At 40.9% G+C, this 13698-nt stretch overlaps 1 protein-coding gene across 2 annotated transcripts in view; it reads left to right on the top strand.

Moving 5' to 3' along the window:
- LOC138981642 (secretin receptor-like) overlaps positions 1 to 13698 on the top strand; it is a 120685-nt gene that overhangs the window by 26883 nt on the left and 80104 nt on the right. Inside the window, exon 2 of one of the 2 annotated variants that reach the window (XM_070354635.1) lies at positions 5399 to 5524. The exons of the other annotated variant lie outside the window; for it this stretch is intronic. Coding sequence (XP_070210736.1) covers positions 5399 to 5524 — 126 coding nt within the window. The remainder of the gene's footprint in view (positions 1 to 5398; positions 5525 to 13698) is intronic. 2 annotated transcript variants of the gene reach the window in all.

The raw sequence follows: 13698 nt of genomic DNA, 5'->3' as shown, positions 1-13698 counted from the left end.
AGAATGTACTTAAGTGTCGACAAATGGAAACGCTTTTATCGGCAGACAGCGTGACTTGAAAATCTCAAAATGAAGTAGTAGACATCCCGTACTTCCCCGTCGTTATCTTGCGAGGTTAATCACGCACCAGACAACCGGAAGTAGTTTTGGTCCGAGTCGCCATGCTCCTAATGATACTGTGAGGTTTAACCGGCACGGTTGGCATAGACGGTGGTAAGGCGTCCGCCCCGTGATCGGGAGGTCGTGGGTTCGAACCCCGGCCGGGTCATACCTAAGACTTTAAAATTGGCAATCTAGTGGCTGCTCCGCCTGGCGTCTGGCATTATGGGGTTAGTGCTAGGACTGGTTGGTCCGGTGTCAGAATAATGTGACTGGGTGAGACATGAAGCCTGTGCTGCGACTTCTGTCTTGTGTGTGGCGCACGTTATATGTCAAAGCAGCACCGCCCTGATATGGCCCTTCGTGGTCGGCTGGGCGTTAAGCAAACAAACAAACAAACAAACAAATACTGTGAGCTTTGACAGAAGTAGGATAGATTGAGACTGATAAATGAGATTGGAAATGAGAATCTCATTAATGATAAGAGGGCAAGGATTGGCCCTAGACGGTATTTTGCATGTCTGACGAGATGGGATAAGCGGCCCATGTCCATGAATTTTCCGTCGAGACAAACACCGTGCGCACGCAAGCATGTTACAGTGGTGATTTCTTTATAACACACAAATCTGCCACTTTATTTCAGCCTGTTTGGCCCCATGGCATGTAAGACAGCAAAGAAGGATCTTCATTACTGCCTGTCTTGGGCAGAAGAAATGTGCCGGTAACTCTGCTATTTTCCGGCAGATATGAGATTCTCTGCAAGTCTTAAACTAGGTACGATTTAGGATGTCAACAAGACAAACATCACGTGCACGCAACCATGTTACATTTGTTATACACTTCGTTAATCACACGAACATTGCGAACGTAACTCTGAAGTTCGCATATGCAGATGTAGGGTTCTCTGCATTCATCTTGCGATTGAAAATATGCCAATATAACATTGGGTATATATCATTTACGTTTTCGTCCAGATTGCAACCATGTTCCTCTCGTGAATCACGTTGCGAAACATGTGTCAGTAACTCTGATGGGGTCTATGTCGACCAAAAGAGTGGGATTCCCTGTAGGTGGAGTTCCTGTAGGTGGAGTTCCTGTATACAGGGAATACCACAGGGTGTAGTTCCTGTACAGTTTCGCTAATATCGCTGAAAGTCACGTGATGCTTAGCAACATCGGTAGAATTTGATGTTTTTCGATCTTTTTTGATATTTCTTAGAAATTCGAGTATGGTTTGCAAGTTTTATTGAAGAACTCCACCCTAGCTGTGTGATTCCCTGTAAACAGGGAATCCCCCTACAGGGATTCCACCTACAGGGAATCCCACTCTTTTGGTCGACATAGACCCCATCAGCGTCAGGAACTCTGTTATTTGCAGGCACATACCGATTGTCTGCATGAATGTTTGCACTGAAAATGTGCCAGTATAAATTAAATTAGGTCCTATTCACATTTCCGTTGAGACAAACATCCTGCGCACGTAACCATGTTGAAGTCGTTATAGACTTTACGAAAGTGTGCCAGTAACTCTGCAATGCGCAGGCTGATGTAGGAATCTCTGAAAACTGAATATGTGGCATTATAATAATTTGGAAAAATGGTTTAAGTTTTCGTGGAGACAAACACCCTGCGCACACAACCAGATTGCAGTAGTGATTTACTTCACGAAAAATGTTACAATAACCCTGTTATTTGTAGGCAGATTTAGTATTCTCTGCTTAATAGAAATGTCGTTTGTCGTCGGTTGTCGAAAAAACTCGCGAAACACATCAAAAATCGCACACAACGTTGCTGCCATTTAGGCATTGCTGCTGGTGGGTGGGTGGGGGGGGGGGTGTAAAGGGAAGTGAGGGCCCGGAGTTACTTAAACTTTGGAAGACTGCCAAATCTTTTATGTTGATGTCGGCTTCTTTGCCGCAGAAAATGACTCCTGGTAACATCCGTGTCTGCGTGAATCTTACGCCTGAAAGCGTTACAATTTAACACAGGTAATTGTTGCATGAATTGAAGTAGTAGGATTATCTGCATAAATCTTATGCCTGAACATATACGAGTGAAACACATTGTATCATTTGCATTTTATAGCAGGGTAGTCTCCGTTAGGAAGTAGACATGTCTGCATCGATCTAATTAGGGTCTCCTTTTTCTGCTATAACCTGACTATTGTAGCGTATTGGTTCGTAAGGAAGTCATTGTGTTAGCAGACGATTTGTGTTTTAGAGTGATGTTCTTGTCAGTGAGGAAATGCACTCCCTTGCCTTCTTCTTTCATTCGCGCGATTGAAAAATCCATGTGTGTGAGTCTCTCTCTCTCTCTCTCTCTCTCTCTCTCTCTCTCTCTCTCTCTCTCTCTCTCTCTCTCTCTCTCTCTCAGTCTCTCTCTCTCTCTCTCTCTCTCTCTCTCTCTCTCTCTTTGTCTACAGTATTCCTTCTTCTTTTTTTTTCTTTCATTGTGCAAACGCCGCTCTGTCAGATAAATGCATTGGCGAAAAGAGATATCCTGTCGTTCCGACCCAATGAGCCTGATAGGAAGTTCGGCCATTTTGCTCCTGACAAGCGCAAGTTCTTCACTGTCAAGAAATGTGAATGGGATTTGATTCAAAAGCCTCTTTTTTTTCTTTACTTTAAAAAGCAATCAAACTGCCCTTTATATCCAGGTGACAGTTTGTACCGGCTTGACCAGTTTCTAACGGAATCTGCAATCGTCGGGAGTTTACATTAGTTTTAAGCCAAAAGATTTAAAATGCTTACGTCCCAAACTGTAGAATCAAACAAGAAGCAAGGTTATTTATTGGAACGTTTAATATTACACAAACAAGAATTATTCAATAAATGTACTAGCAGTCTAAATTTAGATTGAAGATTTAGGTGCTGTAATGGTGCCTGAGGTCTTCGAACATGTTAATAAGTAGGGGAAGGGCTCCTAATATGGACCGGTTCCTAATATGGACCACCTCCTGTTCTGACAAACTAAAGGCGCTAGCGCGCTCAAAACAATTTCATTCCCTGTATTCACCCTCTCTGGATAACTTGCACATGTCAAAACAGTTGCAGAAACACAAACCCCAAAACCATTAGGCTTTTTCTCTTTTTTTCACTTTTGGCAGCGTTCACTCTAAATTTGCCGCCTAAAACTGTCGCATTTCTGTCCACAGCCAAAGCTGTTATCACATTACAAAAATTGCTCATAATTATATGACAGCTAAGACCGTATTTGTTACATTTTAGCAGTGTTGACCCCGAGCAAACACAAAAATATAGCAAAATATCAAAGTATGTGTGTGTCCCCTAATATGGACCACTTTCAACAAATAGAAGAAAATAAAAGCTAAAGGCAATTTTCATTAATTCATTAAGAAGCTTGCTGAAAATAACCTATAACTAGCCCTCGGGATTTAAAAAAAATCAAATGGTCTTCTTTTCGTGACAGTTGATAATTTCACTTATTTTCACTTTGTTTTTGATAAGCTTCTTTAGTTTCCTGGTGTGCTTCAAATAATGCTCTCATCAACCCGAAACAGATACATTTAAAGCATATTTTAATTAGTCTGACTTACACACTGAGTTTTATCATGTTATTTTGAAGTAAACGGGGCTTTTTACAGTGATTCGTGAAGGCCTCTTCACTGGTCCATATTGGGCGCCCAGGCTCCTAATATGGACCAATTGTGACTTTTTCTGTATTTAATTTTTGCTGAGTGTCTATAAAAGCCAATTCGCTCTAATTAGGCTTAAAGGTTAACAAAAGATAGAACAACTAGCAAACACAAAATGAAACTTCTTCGCAAGAAAACAAGCTAGTTATCAGCGTAAAACAAAAAGTGGTCCATATTAGGGGCCCTTCCCCAAGCACTGTCTGCTTACAATATTTAGATTATAGAGAGTTGTGCCTTGCTTTGCCAGTATCTGTTGTGCAAGAAATGCCAACTGTAATGTGGCACAGCTCGCAGCTTCCGTCTGCATACCTTGTAGTCTGCAAGACAGATAGAACATTTGCGGAATGGTTTTCTGTACGCAGCGTTGCCTGATATTTTTGATTTTGATTAAATACGATACATATACATGCATGGCCCGACGAAGACATTGCGAGTAATTGTCTGCTGTTGATTTCACGAAGTCATCGAGACGACATTCGTTCTTGAAATTCGTTGTCAGTTCATATGAGACATGCAAAGGAAGTCATATAATGTATTACGTAACGCCATCATTTGTTCTATGGCGTATTCCCGAACATTGTTTCGTTTTTGACGTCAAAGATTTGACTTTGGAAGAGAGGGTCAATACGAATTGTTTCTGTTTGTAAATTATAAGTAAGTAAGCCTCCCGTAAACCATCACAGATACTGTCAGGCTTTTACACACAGTACAAACACCCTTTCATTTAAACACTCACCGCTTGAGAACATCTTAGGTGCCCTCCGTAAAGAACGAGCAATTTTCAAAGAATTTATTTTTACGTGGTTTATCTTATCCCTGAGCCATCGTGAACCCGTGTGATCCAGTTTCCTTTTTTTCACAATGTAGTCGTCAGTTTGTGATTTCTAATGCGACTCGCTGTAAGCTTATCTGCAATAGCACGTTATTATGTACCTCTAAATCTAAACGCACCACACGGCTGTGATTCACACGAACTCTAGCGATGGTTTTTGACTGTTCAGAGGAACCGGCGATAGACATTACCGTCGTCTGCTTCGAGAACCACGACCTTGTGTGACCCTGCTTCCGGGCTTTTCTTTTTTCAAACTTTCAAAACTTCGAATTGTACTGATCTTGTCTTGATGAAAAAAGAATTCTTTTATGATTTAAGAATGTTTGTATAACAAACTGTCAATTTATTATTTAGATTTTAAAAGTTAGGTCAAGCGCCAAAACGCACCGTCCGATTTTGTTATAAGACAATCCGCAAAATTAATTCTTTGAAAATTGCTTGCTCTTTACGTAGGGCACCTAGCTAGGATGTTCAAAAGCGGTGAGTGTGTAAATGAAAGGGTGTTTGTACTGTGTGTAAAAGCCTGACAGTATCTGTGATGGTCTACGGGAGGCGTACTGTGCCTTCAATCGAAGCGGTTTGATTGTATTTGGTGTTCAGGTGATAAACATTGTGACTTGTCCACCCGCTCGGTAGATGGGGTCATACGGATTGATTTTAATTTTTAGGATGAAAGTCGGTTGGCCATTTCAATGCGTGTTATTCTCTCAGGTGCCAAGCGACTGGTTCCGCAGAACGCCCATTTACACAATCATATCGTAGGCATTTAGAGCACTTAGTTCTCTTTGTTTATCAGATCTGTCATTTTGCAGGTAACGTCAGTTTCTCCGGCTGGTGCCCGGTGGCGTGGGATGACATCATGTGCTGGGACAGAGCGGCAGCGGGCACCATTATCGTCAAGCCGTGCCCGGATTACGTGCCCAAGTTTAAGTCACATGGTGAGTATGTACAATGAACGTCGTCTTTGTTCTTATCGTCTTCGGCCATTGTGGCCTTGTTTGTTATATGCATACACTAGTTCGGTTCTTTTGCTCTTGTTCTTGTTATTCTTTTTGATGTTCTTGTTATTCTTTTTCATGTTCTTGCTGTTGACTCTGCGTCTGTTTTATTTCTTATCTGACTTTTGTTGTAGTTACTGTTCTCGTTGTGTTTGCTGCTCTTGCTGTTGCTGTTGTTGTTGTTGTTGTTGTTGTTGTTGTTGTTGTTGTTGTTGTTGTTGTTGTTGTTGTTGTTGTTGTTGTTGTTGTTGTGTTTGCTGCTCTTGCTGCTGCTGTTGCTGTTGTTGTTGTTGTTGTTGTTGTTGTTGTTGTTGTTGTTGTTGTTGTAGATGCCCCTCTCTTATTTTGTCCGCCCCTCCTCCCCCCCTTCTTCTACTTACTTGTACTTAACTTATGCTATTAAAGTTGGGAATTGCCTCACAACTAGTTGCAAACTAAAGTTGACGAATTTTCAAAACTCTGATCGAGTAGGTTTTATATTTAGTTTAAATAAAAAGGATCTGTCACATGGAGTCATAGAAATGCAGATAGGCCAAGATAAGTTATTGTCGCAGGACTTTAGAGAGATACACTGCATTGAGGGTACAATTAATCCCGGGTTAAAGTCGAAAGGTTAAGTATATACAACCTGCTGATATATGAATGTTGTTTTGTATTTAAAACGTGATTAAAGATATTGTTTTTAAAGTCTCTTACCTCGACTTGTGCATACAGACATATAAATATAGAACCCAGTTTTAGCTCCACATTCCAAAATCTTTCTGCGATTTCTGGCGCCGGGTCTTTCCGCTCAAATTGTCCATGTAGCCCCTTCAAGCTGCCGGAAAGTTGCAGGCTGCAATGTGACAGCTTCTCCGTGTAGTGCAGGGGCTTTTCACGGTTGGCTGAACAGAGTCGGGCCATCGATCATTATGGCTTGATTTGAGGACAAGCAGAGTCTGTCAACTTCTTTTCCGATTACGCTTTCAAATGGATGCCCCTAAATCGGTTTCTATTTTAAACGTTAGGGCGAAAAGTGCACCAGACGCTGCTTGAAGGTTGTTTTAGTTTTAAGCTCCTTTTTACATTTTTCAAGTTTTGACTAAATGTTTTAACATAGAGGGGGAATCGAGACGAGGGTCGTGGTGTATGTGTGTCTGTGTGTGTGTGTGCGTGTGTGTGTGTAGAGCGATTCAGAGTAAACTACTGGACCGATCTTTATGAAATTTGACATGAGAGTTCCTGGGTATGATATCCCCGGATGTTTTTTTCATTTTTTCGATAAATGTCTTTGATGACGTCATATCCGGCTTTTTGTAAAATTTGAGGCACAGAAAAGCGTGCTATGCAGTACAGCGAAACCAATTCCGCGCTAAACAGTCTCGTCAGTTTCACTGCGTTTTGCACGAGCGGCGGACTACGGTCATTGTGAAAAAAATGCAGTGCGTTCAGTTTCATTCTGTGAGTTCCACAGCTTGACTAAATGTAGTAATTTCGCCTTACGCGACTTGTTTTTACATTTAGTCAAGTTTTGACTAAATGTTTTAACGTAGAGGGGGAATCGAGACGAGGGTCGTGGTGTATGTGTGTGTGTGTGTCTGTCTGTCTGTGCGTGTGTGTGTGTAGAGCGATTCAGACTAAACTACTGGACCGATCTTTATGAAATTTTACATTAGAGTTCCTGGGAATGATATCCCCGGATATATTTTTTATTTGTTTCGATAAATGTCTTTGATGACGTCATATCCGGCTTTTTGTAAAAGTTGAGGCGGCACTGTCACACCCTCATTTTTCAATCAAATTGATTGAAATTTTGGCCAAGCAATCTTCCACGAAGGCCGGACTTCGGTATTGCAGTTCAGCTTGGTGGCTTAAAAATTAGTTACTGACTTTGGTCATTAAAAATCTGAAAATTGTAAAAAAAACATTTTTTTTATAAAACGATCCAAATTTACGTTCATCTTATTCTTCATCATTTCCTGATTCCAAAAACATATAGATATGTTATATTTGGATTAAAAACAAGCTCTGAAAATTAAAAATATAAAAATTATGATCAAAATTAAATTTTCCAAATCAATTTAAAAACACTTTCATCTTATTTCTCGTCGGTTCCTGATTCCAAAAACATATAGATATGATATGCTTGGATTAAAAACACGCTCAGAAAGTTAAAACGAAGAGAGGTACAGTAAAGCGTGCTATGAAGCACAGCGCAACCGCTACCGCGCCAAACAAGCTCGTCACTTTCACTGCCTTTTGCACTAGCGGCGGACTACGTTCAGTTTCATTCTGTGAGTTCCACAGCTTGATTAAATGTAGTAATTTCGCCTTACGCGACTTGGTTTTTTTAGTGGGGGAGGGTAGAGCTGGGAGGAGGGGGGGGGGGGGGGGGCGGCGGAGGTGAATGGGACGTGACGTTTTAAGGCAAAGGGTTGTTAGCCTAAAAGAGCAATAAACCATCCCGCTCTCTCTCTCTCTCTCTCTCTCTCTCTCTCTCTCTCTCTCTCTCTCTCTCTCTCTCTCTCTCTCTCTCTCTCTCTCTCTCTCTCTCTCTCTCTCTCGCTTGTCCTTGTCCTCTTCTATTCTCTCCCTTCCCCCTTCCTCCTGCTCTTCCACTTCTCTTGAGAAAACAGCAGGATGTTTCTGACAGATTGTCTATGGTTTTGCTAGTCCTTCAAACGAGACACATTTTCTTTGTAACTTTTAATCGACCCTTGGAGTGTCTCTTGAGCAGAAGCCTTTACCCAAAAGCTTTTGCCAACTTGTCCTTCAAAGCTTTTTACAACACTGCAAATTTGTCACAAGCTGTCGCTGGTGTTTTTTTTCTCTCGTTTGTTTCTCTTTACTCACATGAAACCATTGGTTGCGTTAGCCATTTTATAAAACAAGGTGTGTGTTGTCTTTTTGTAGTTGTTGTCTTTTTAAAAACAATTGTCAGTAAGTACTGGTGTCACATGACTGATGTGAACCAGTTGATTGGCTAATGGCGATGCGCTAAAACTGTTAGCGCACTCTTGGAGTGCGCTAACTTTTCCACAGAGCGTATTCTTCCGCCCTTTGCCTAAGCGAGACTGTACTCTCATCCTCAGAATTAATTAATGACATGTAGCTTATATTCTCCACAATACCAATGATTATGACCATAAATTTCCTGCTTCTCAATTAAAGCAGAAGTGGTTTTTTTCTGACAGATTGCATGTGCCTGTGCCACAGTTGCCACTGATCTAAAAATAGAACCCACTGTGTCTACTTTTTCAGTTTCGACTTGCGAAGATTCCTCTCATAATTATACCATGTTAGTGGCATGTAGCTTATTATCCACATTACCAAATGATGAGTAAGTATACAATTCCCAGCAGCTAACAGAAAACACAACGTAGCAGCTAGATCAGCACGTAGCAGACTACACTGAAATACGTCTGCATCTGTTCAGTAAATGAATGTTTTCCGAATTATTATTTCAAGGCAAGAACAATCGGAATCGAAAACGTGTAGGGTTTAGAACGTTCTTACCATATATAAAACTTATTACCAGCCTGCCTCATGCGTGCAGACTCAGTGCAACGTGACGAGCAATTTTTGTTTTTGAAATGAGACTCAGTGCAGTGGTTCGTTTGCCATAGCCTAGCAGACGACATAAATCCCGCTCAGCAAATTCACATGTTGGGCAAATGTGAACGATAAAACGATGTGGATATAATACGTATAGGGTTCAGAGCATTCTTACCGTTCATATTTAGTACCAGACTCCCCGATGAGTGAAGATACCACACGAGAAACATGCCACATTTATTTTGAAAATGTGCTTACCGTCGACCTTGGCAAGGGGCAAAACTCTGCACAGTCAATCTGTCGAAGCTCGATGAAGGTTTCGAATCGTTATTTCCTTTCTCTGAGTTTAAATGAGGTCTCTATGAAAGATCATCACTTTTTAGCTTAACGCTACACTGGAATTTATCAACAGAAATTAAAACAAGAGTTTGCGTGTGACGAAAGCACGACACACTTGAGACAGCCCACACAAAAGTAGAAATGACCACACAGTTACGCCTATCCAAACGCGCGTTGCAAAATGTGCGTTTTGAATCTTTTTTTTTCTCTGGCGGTACTGACAATATCGTTATTGAAACAATCCCAGTGCACAAAGGGATTTATAGAGCAAATCTCGAAAATAATTTTTGAACTCAGCGCTATGCGCTTCGTTCAATAATGAATTTTCTCGATTTGCTCTATAAATCCCTTAGTGCACTGGGATGTCTCAATAACTTAAATTATTTTTTAGTGCTTATGTGGGGCGTTTTTTTAATTTTTTATCTACGACAGCAAAGTGTGCAGAATGAAAATAAGCAGCATACATACGCCAAGCGCGTATAGCAAGCTTTTCGTCTGTATGCCTAAGTGAAACAAATCCAGGTTAAAGGCTGCCATATTCGTAGCGTTCATTAATTAATTAATATTGTTTACATGTGCCAATAATGTTATAAAACTGTACCTAAGGGGATATAATAACGATTGGCTGTAGCTTTCGAACACAGAAAAAATTATTTCAGTATTGCAAAGTGGTGTTGATAGTGTCAAATGTAAACAGAACAGTCTCAAACGCCATCTTTGGTTTACGAAACGTCACGAAGTGACGTCAACGGTCTAAAAATAGCCCAAGTCCTGGAGAACTGTTGCTAAACAATGCAATAAAGAATTAATTATTTCTCGTAATTGGTAAGGACTTCAAACCTAAAACTTTGCAGGAAGCTTAATTTATACATCCCCGCAACGATGGGAAAATCCCTGGAAGTAATTAAACTAATTAAATAGGACTATGTCAGCCTTTAAGGTAACCCGACCGAACTTGTTTTCTGCTGCCGACCCGAAAAAAATAAAGAAGTTCCTGTGATGAGAAGACTCGGTACCGGCGAAAAAGCGTTCCTATATTATAGGTCTTCACTTGATAGGCATACTATGTGCGACAGGGTGACGCACAAACAACACTTAGTGTCTTTTAGTGAGAGGTGTCCTCTCATTGCATGGGTATAACGTTATTGATCCTACGAACGTGAAAGAGACCCGGCCCCCATGACATAACAAAACCATACACTCACACGTTGTTACCTCATGTAAATGAGGTCGTCTCAAACTAGTCTTTCCCTCGCATGTAATTCTTTGTTAAACACTCGTGTCAATCTGATGACACAGCAAGCAATGTAATATTCTCAATACGTAATATTCCTTAAAACCGACACTAGCTCGACCTCTTCAGATAGTTACAGCTTGATCGAAGGCGGGTCTTCCAAAAGCACGTTGAAGGTCATTGCGTGCACTGGTGAAAGGTTTTGGAGGCCAATCTGTCCTTTGGCCTTACACAATGTCAATCTTGCCAGGCGTCACGCTTTGATGTCAAAGACATTTCAAATTGTGTCATCTCTGAAATAAAGAAGGAAGGAGAAAAAGAAAAGCAACGGAAATGACCAAGAAGAAGAGAAAAGAGAAAGTAAAATGTGGCAACCTTGCTTTAAAGGCACTCTCCAGTGAAAACAGTGTGGCTCACCGTCACACATCTCACAGGGCTTTTGCACGGGATAAGACCATCCCCACTTAGACATGAGACATAAGATCATTTATTGTCCATCAATTAATACAATGGATGGAAAAGTGTGGTTCATCTGCTCTTAAAACAACCAAACAACATATGACAACAACCTTAAAAATAAAAATAAGAACAATAAAACATACGAAGTAAGAACACCCAAAGTACTCCAGACAGGCACGTCCGCCACATCCATACTGCAAACACACACACACACGCACGCTTACTCTCGCGCACATGAGTTGCAGACATTCAACAACCTGACTGCGTGCTGTCGTGAGTTAAACTTTTTCAAATATTATTTTTTGTTTAAATCCACTGGAGTTGGATGAAACGAAGAACAAACTAATAATAACATAAACAGCACGAATGCAATAACAAAAATCAACAACAGCAAAAACGCCTACAAAACGCCTGTCAAAGCATGGAACATCATCGCGTTCGCCATGATATCGTCCCTCGCCCTTCCTTTTCTCGCTTTCTCAGCGCATCGTGAGAACATCACGTCGATCGGAAAAAACCTAGAGAAGAGTTCGTGCCTTTTTGATGTGTGTCAAACGCAAGAGGAGCTTGCGGGGAGAAATGGGAAACGATTTGTTCAGAAGAACATGGGATGGATTCGAGCTGCGGGGGGGGGGGGGGGGGGAGGGAAATGAGCTAGCAAGGAAAGAAAAGGAATATCAAAGGTTTCTGATTGTAATGTGGGTACAGCCGAGTCTCGGAATTCCCAGGGCTTCGCAGAAAACTCCAGGGTAGATTTCAAAGTTAAAACAACAACCAAACAAAAAACTACACAAACCGAAACAAAAACGTTAGTAAATTCAGGTGCTTTCTGTCCTATTGGGCTTATTATTTTGATTTCTCCTCTGACAATTTACACTACTACTAACTTTTGCCGATGTTGCCCGGAGGAACAAGTCGTTGTGTGCAAACGTGAACATGCAGACATAATCTCAAGTGGAAGTAGAAATTTTAGCCGGCGAAAAAAAATAAAAAGCCACAGAAGAGTCTGAGAGAGAAAGAGGGAGCTTGTGTGTGTGTGTGTGTGTGTGTGTGTGTGTGTTTGTGCGCGTGCGTACATGTTTGCGTGTGTCTGTGTGTGTGCATGCGTGCGTGCGTGCGTGAAAGAGACCTTCACTGAGTTTGGCAGAGGTATCATTTCTCTTTACTTTCTTATCATGGCTGGATACCAAGTAGCTAAAAATAAGAGCAGAAATCTGTCATGGCCACACGCTGTTCGTCAGTCTCGACCAGCCTTCATCACGTGACAGTGATCGACCTAAGAGCGATAGTGAGAACCCACCCGACTTGGAACCCCATCTGAGTTTACAGATAAAGATCGGACCGTTACGGCTAGAGATACTCACACTTTCAAGATATAAGAGTTTCTTGTTACTAAAAGACTAAACGTGTTTGGGTTGTTATCTGCTTTTAATGATATTCTTGTCGGGAAATATCGGTAGTCCTTTGAAAAAATGAGCAAGCAAGGAAAGAAAAGGAATATCAAAGGTTTCTGACTGTAATGTAAGACTCTTATCTTCTCCTCGCCCTCAGTATGTTCACTATCTCACTCTTATGGTTTCTCTCTCTCACATTGTCTCTCTATCCGACTTTTTGTCTGTCTGTCTGTCAGTGTCTGTCCGTCTCTCTGGCTTTGTCTCTCTGTCTGTCTGTCTTTTTGTCTGTCTATTTCTCTCTTTCTCTCTTTTTACTTTTTTGTACTGTTCAAAGGTTCATCGAGTTTTCTTTATAGGTTCTACTGAGATCTAAATAATAATAATAATAATGATAATAATAAAGTGTATTGATATTGCGCCTATCCCTTACAAAAAATAAAAATATTTGGCTCTAAGCGCATTACAACATGTGTGGGGACTTGGTACAATCAAGTCTGACAAATGCAATAACACAATATATCTACTGAGATAAGTGTCCAAGGTTTTTCATATATATATATATCAGACGTTATCATGATTTGAACCGCACACAGGTGTATCTATACAACAGATGACTGATGTGGCAGAATTGTCCAATCTATTCCTCCCATAAAGATCGTCATGGTCAGTGCAAGGAGTCGGATGAAAAGAAACGATAAGAATAGAGATTGGATGTCTTTATCAGTTTCCGAGCTAATCTTTATGCCAGGCCCCAGAGTGCAAAAACCTGGCGTTGTATTTTTTCACTACTGTGGGTCGGTAGGGACCAAAGCAAGAAGAAGAAAGAAATTTGAAGGAGTTAAAAAATGTCAAGGAGAAAAAACAAGAATGAGCAGGAGAACAACAAATCTAACTGACTGACAGCCGTATACTTGTTGAATTATGCTTTGTTGAGAGTCACTGTTTTAGTGATTCTGAAGCCATGAAAGTGTTACATCTAGCCTTTGGTAAAACACTTGACGTTTCCTGGGATGTTTCTTGAAATCAGACTTACAGACGTTCGTGGAGGAGACGTGTGCAGTTCTAAACTACTTGAAGAAACTGACGTTGGCAAACTGGCTGTTGTAAAGCTTCCTTTGACGAGAAGAAAACAGAAACAGGCAGGCTAGGCAGGC

The sequence above is a fragment of the Littorina saxatilis genome, linkage group LG12 (assembly GCF_037325665.1).
Source record: "Littorina saxatilis isolate snail1 linkage group LG12, US_GU_Lsax_2.0, whole genome shotgun sequence".
Lineage (NCBI taxonomy): Eukaryota > Metazoa > Mollusca > Gastropoda > Littorinimorpha > Littorinidae > Littorina > Littorina saxatilis.
The sequence above is the reverse complement of the archived record's forward strand: the minus strand, read 5'-3'. Positions and strand labels throughout refer to the sequence as shown.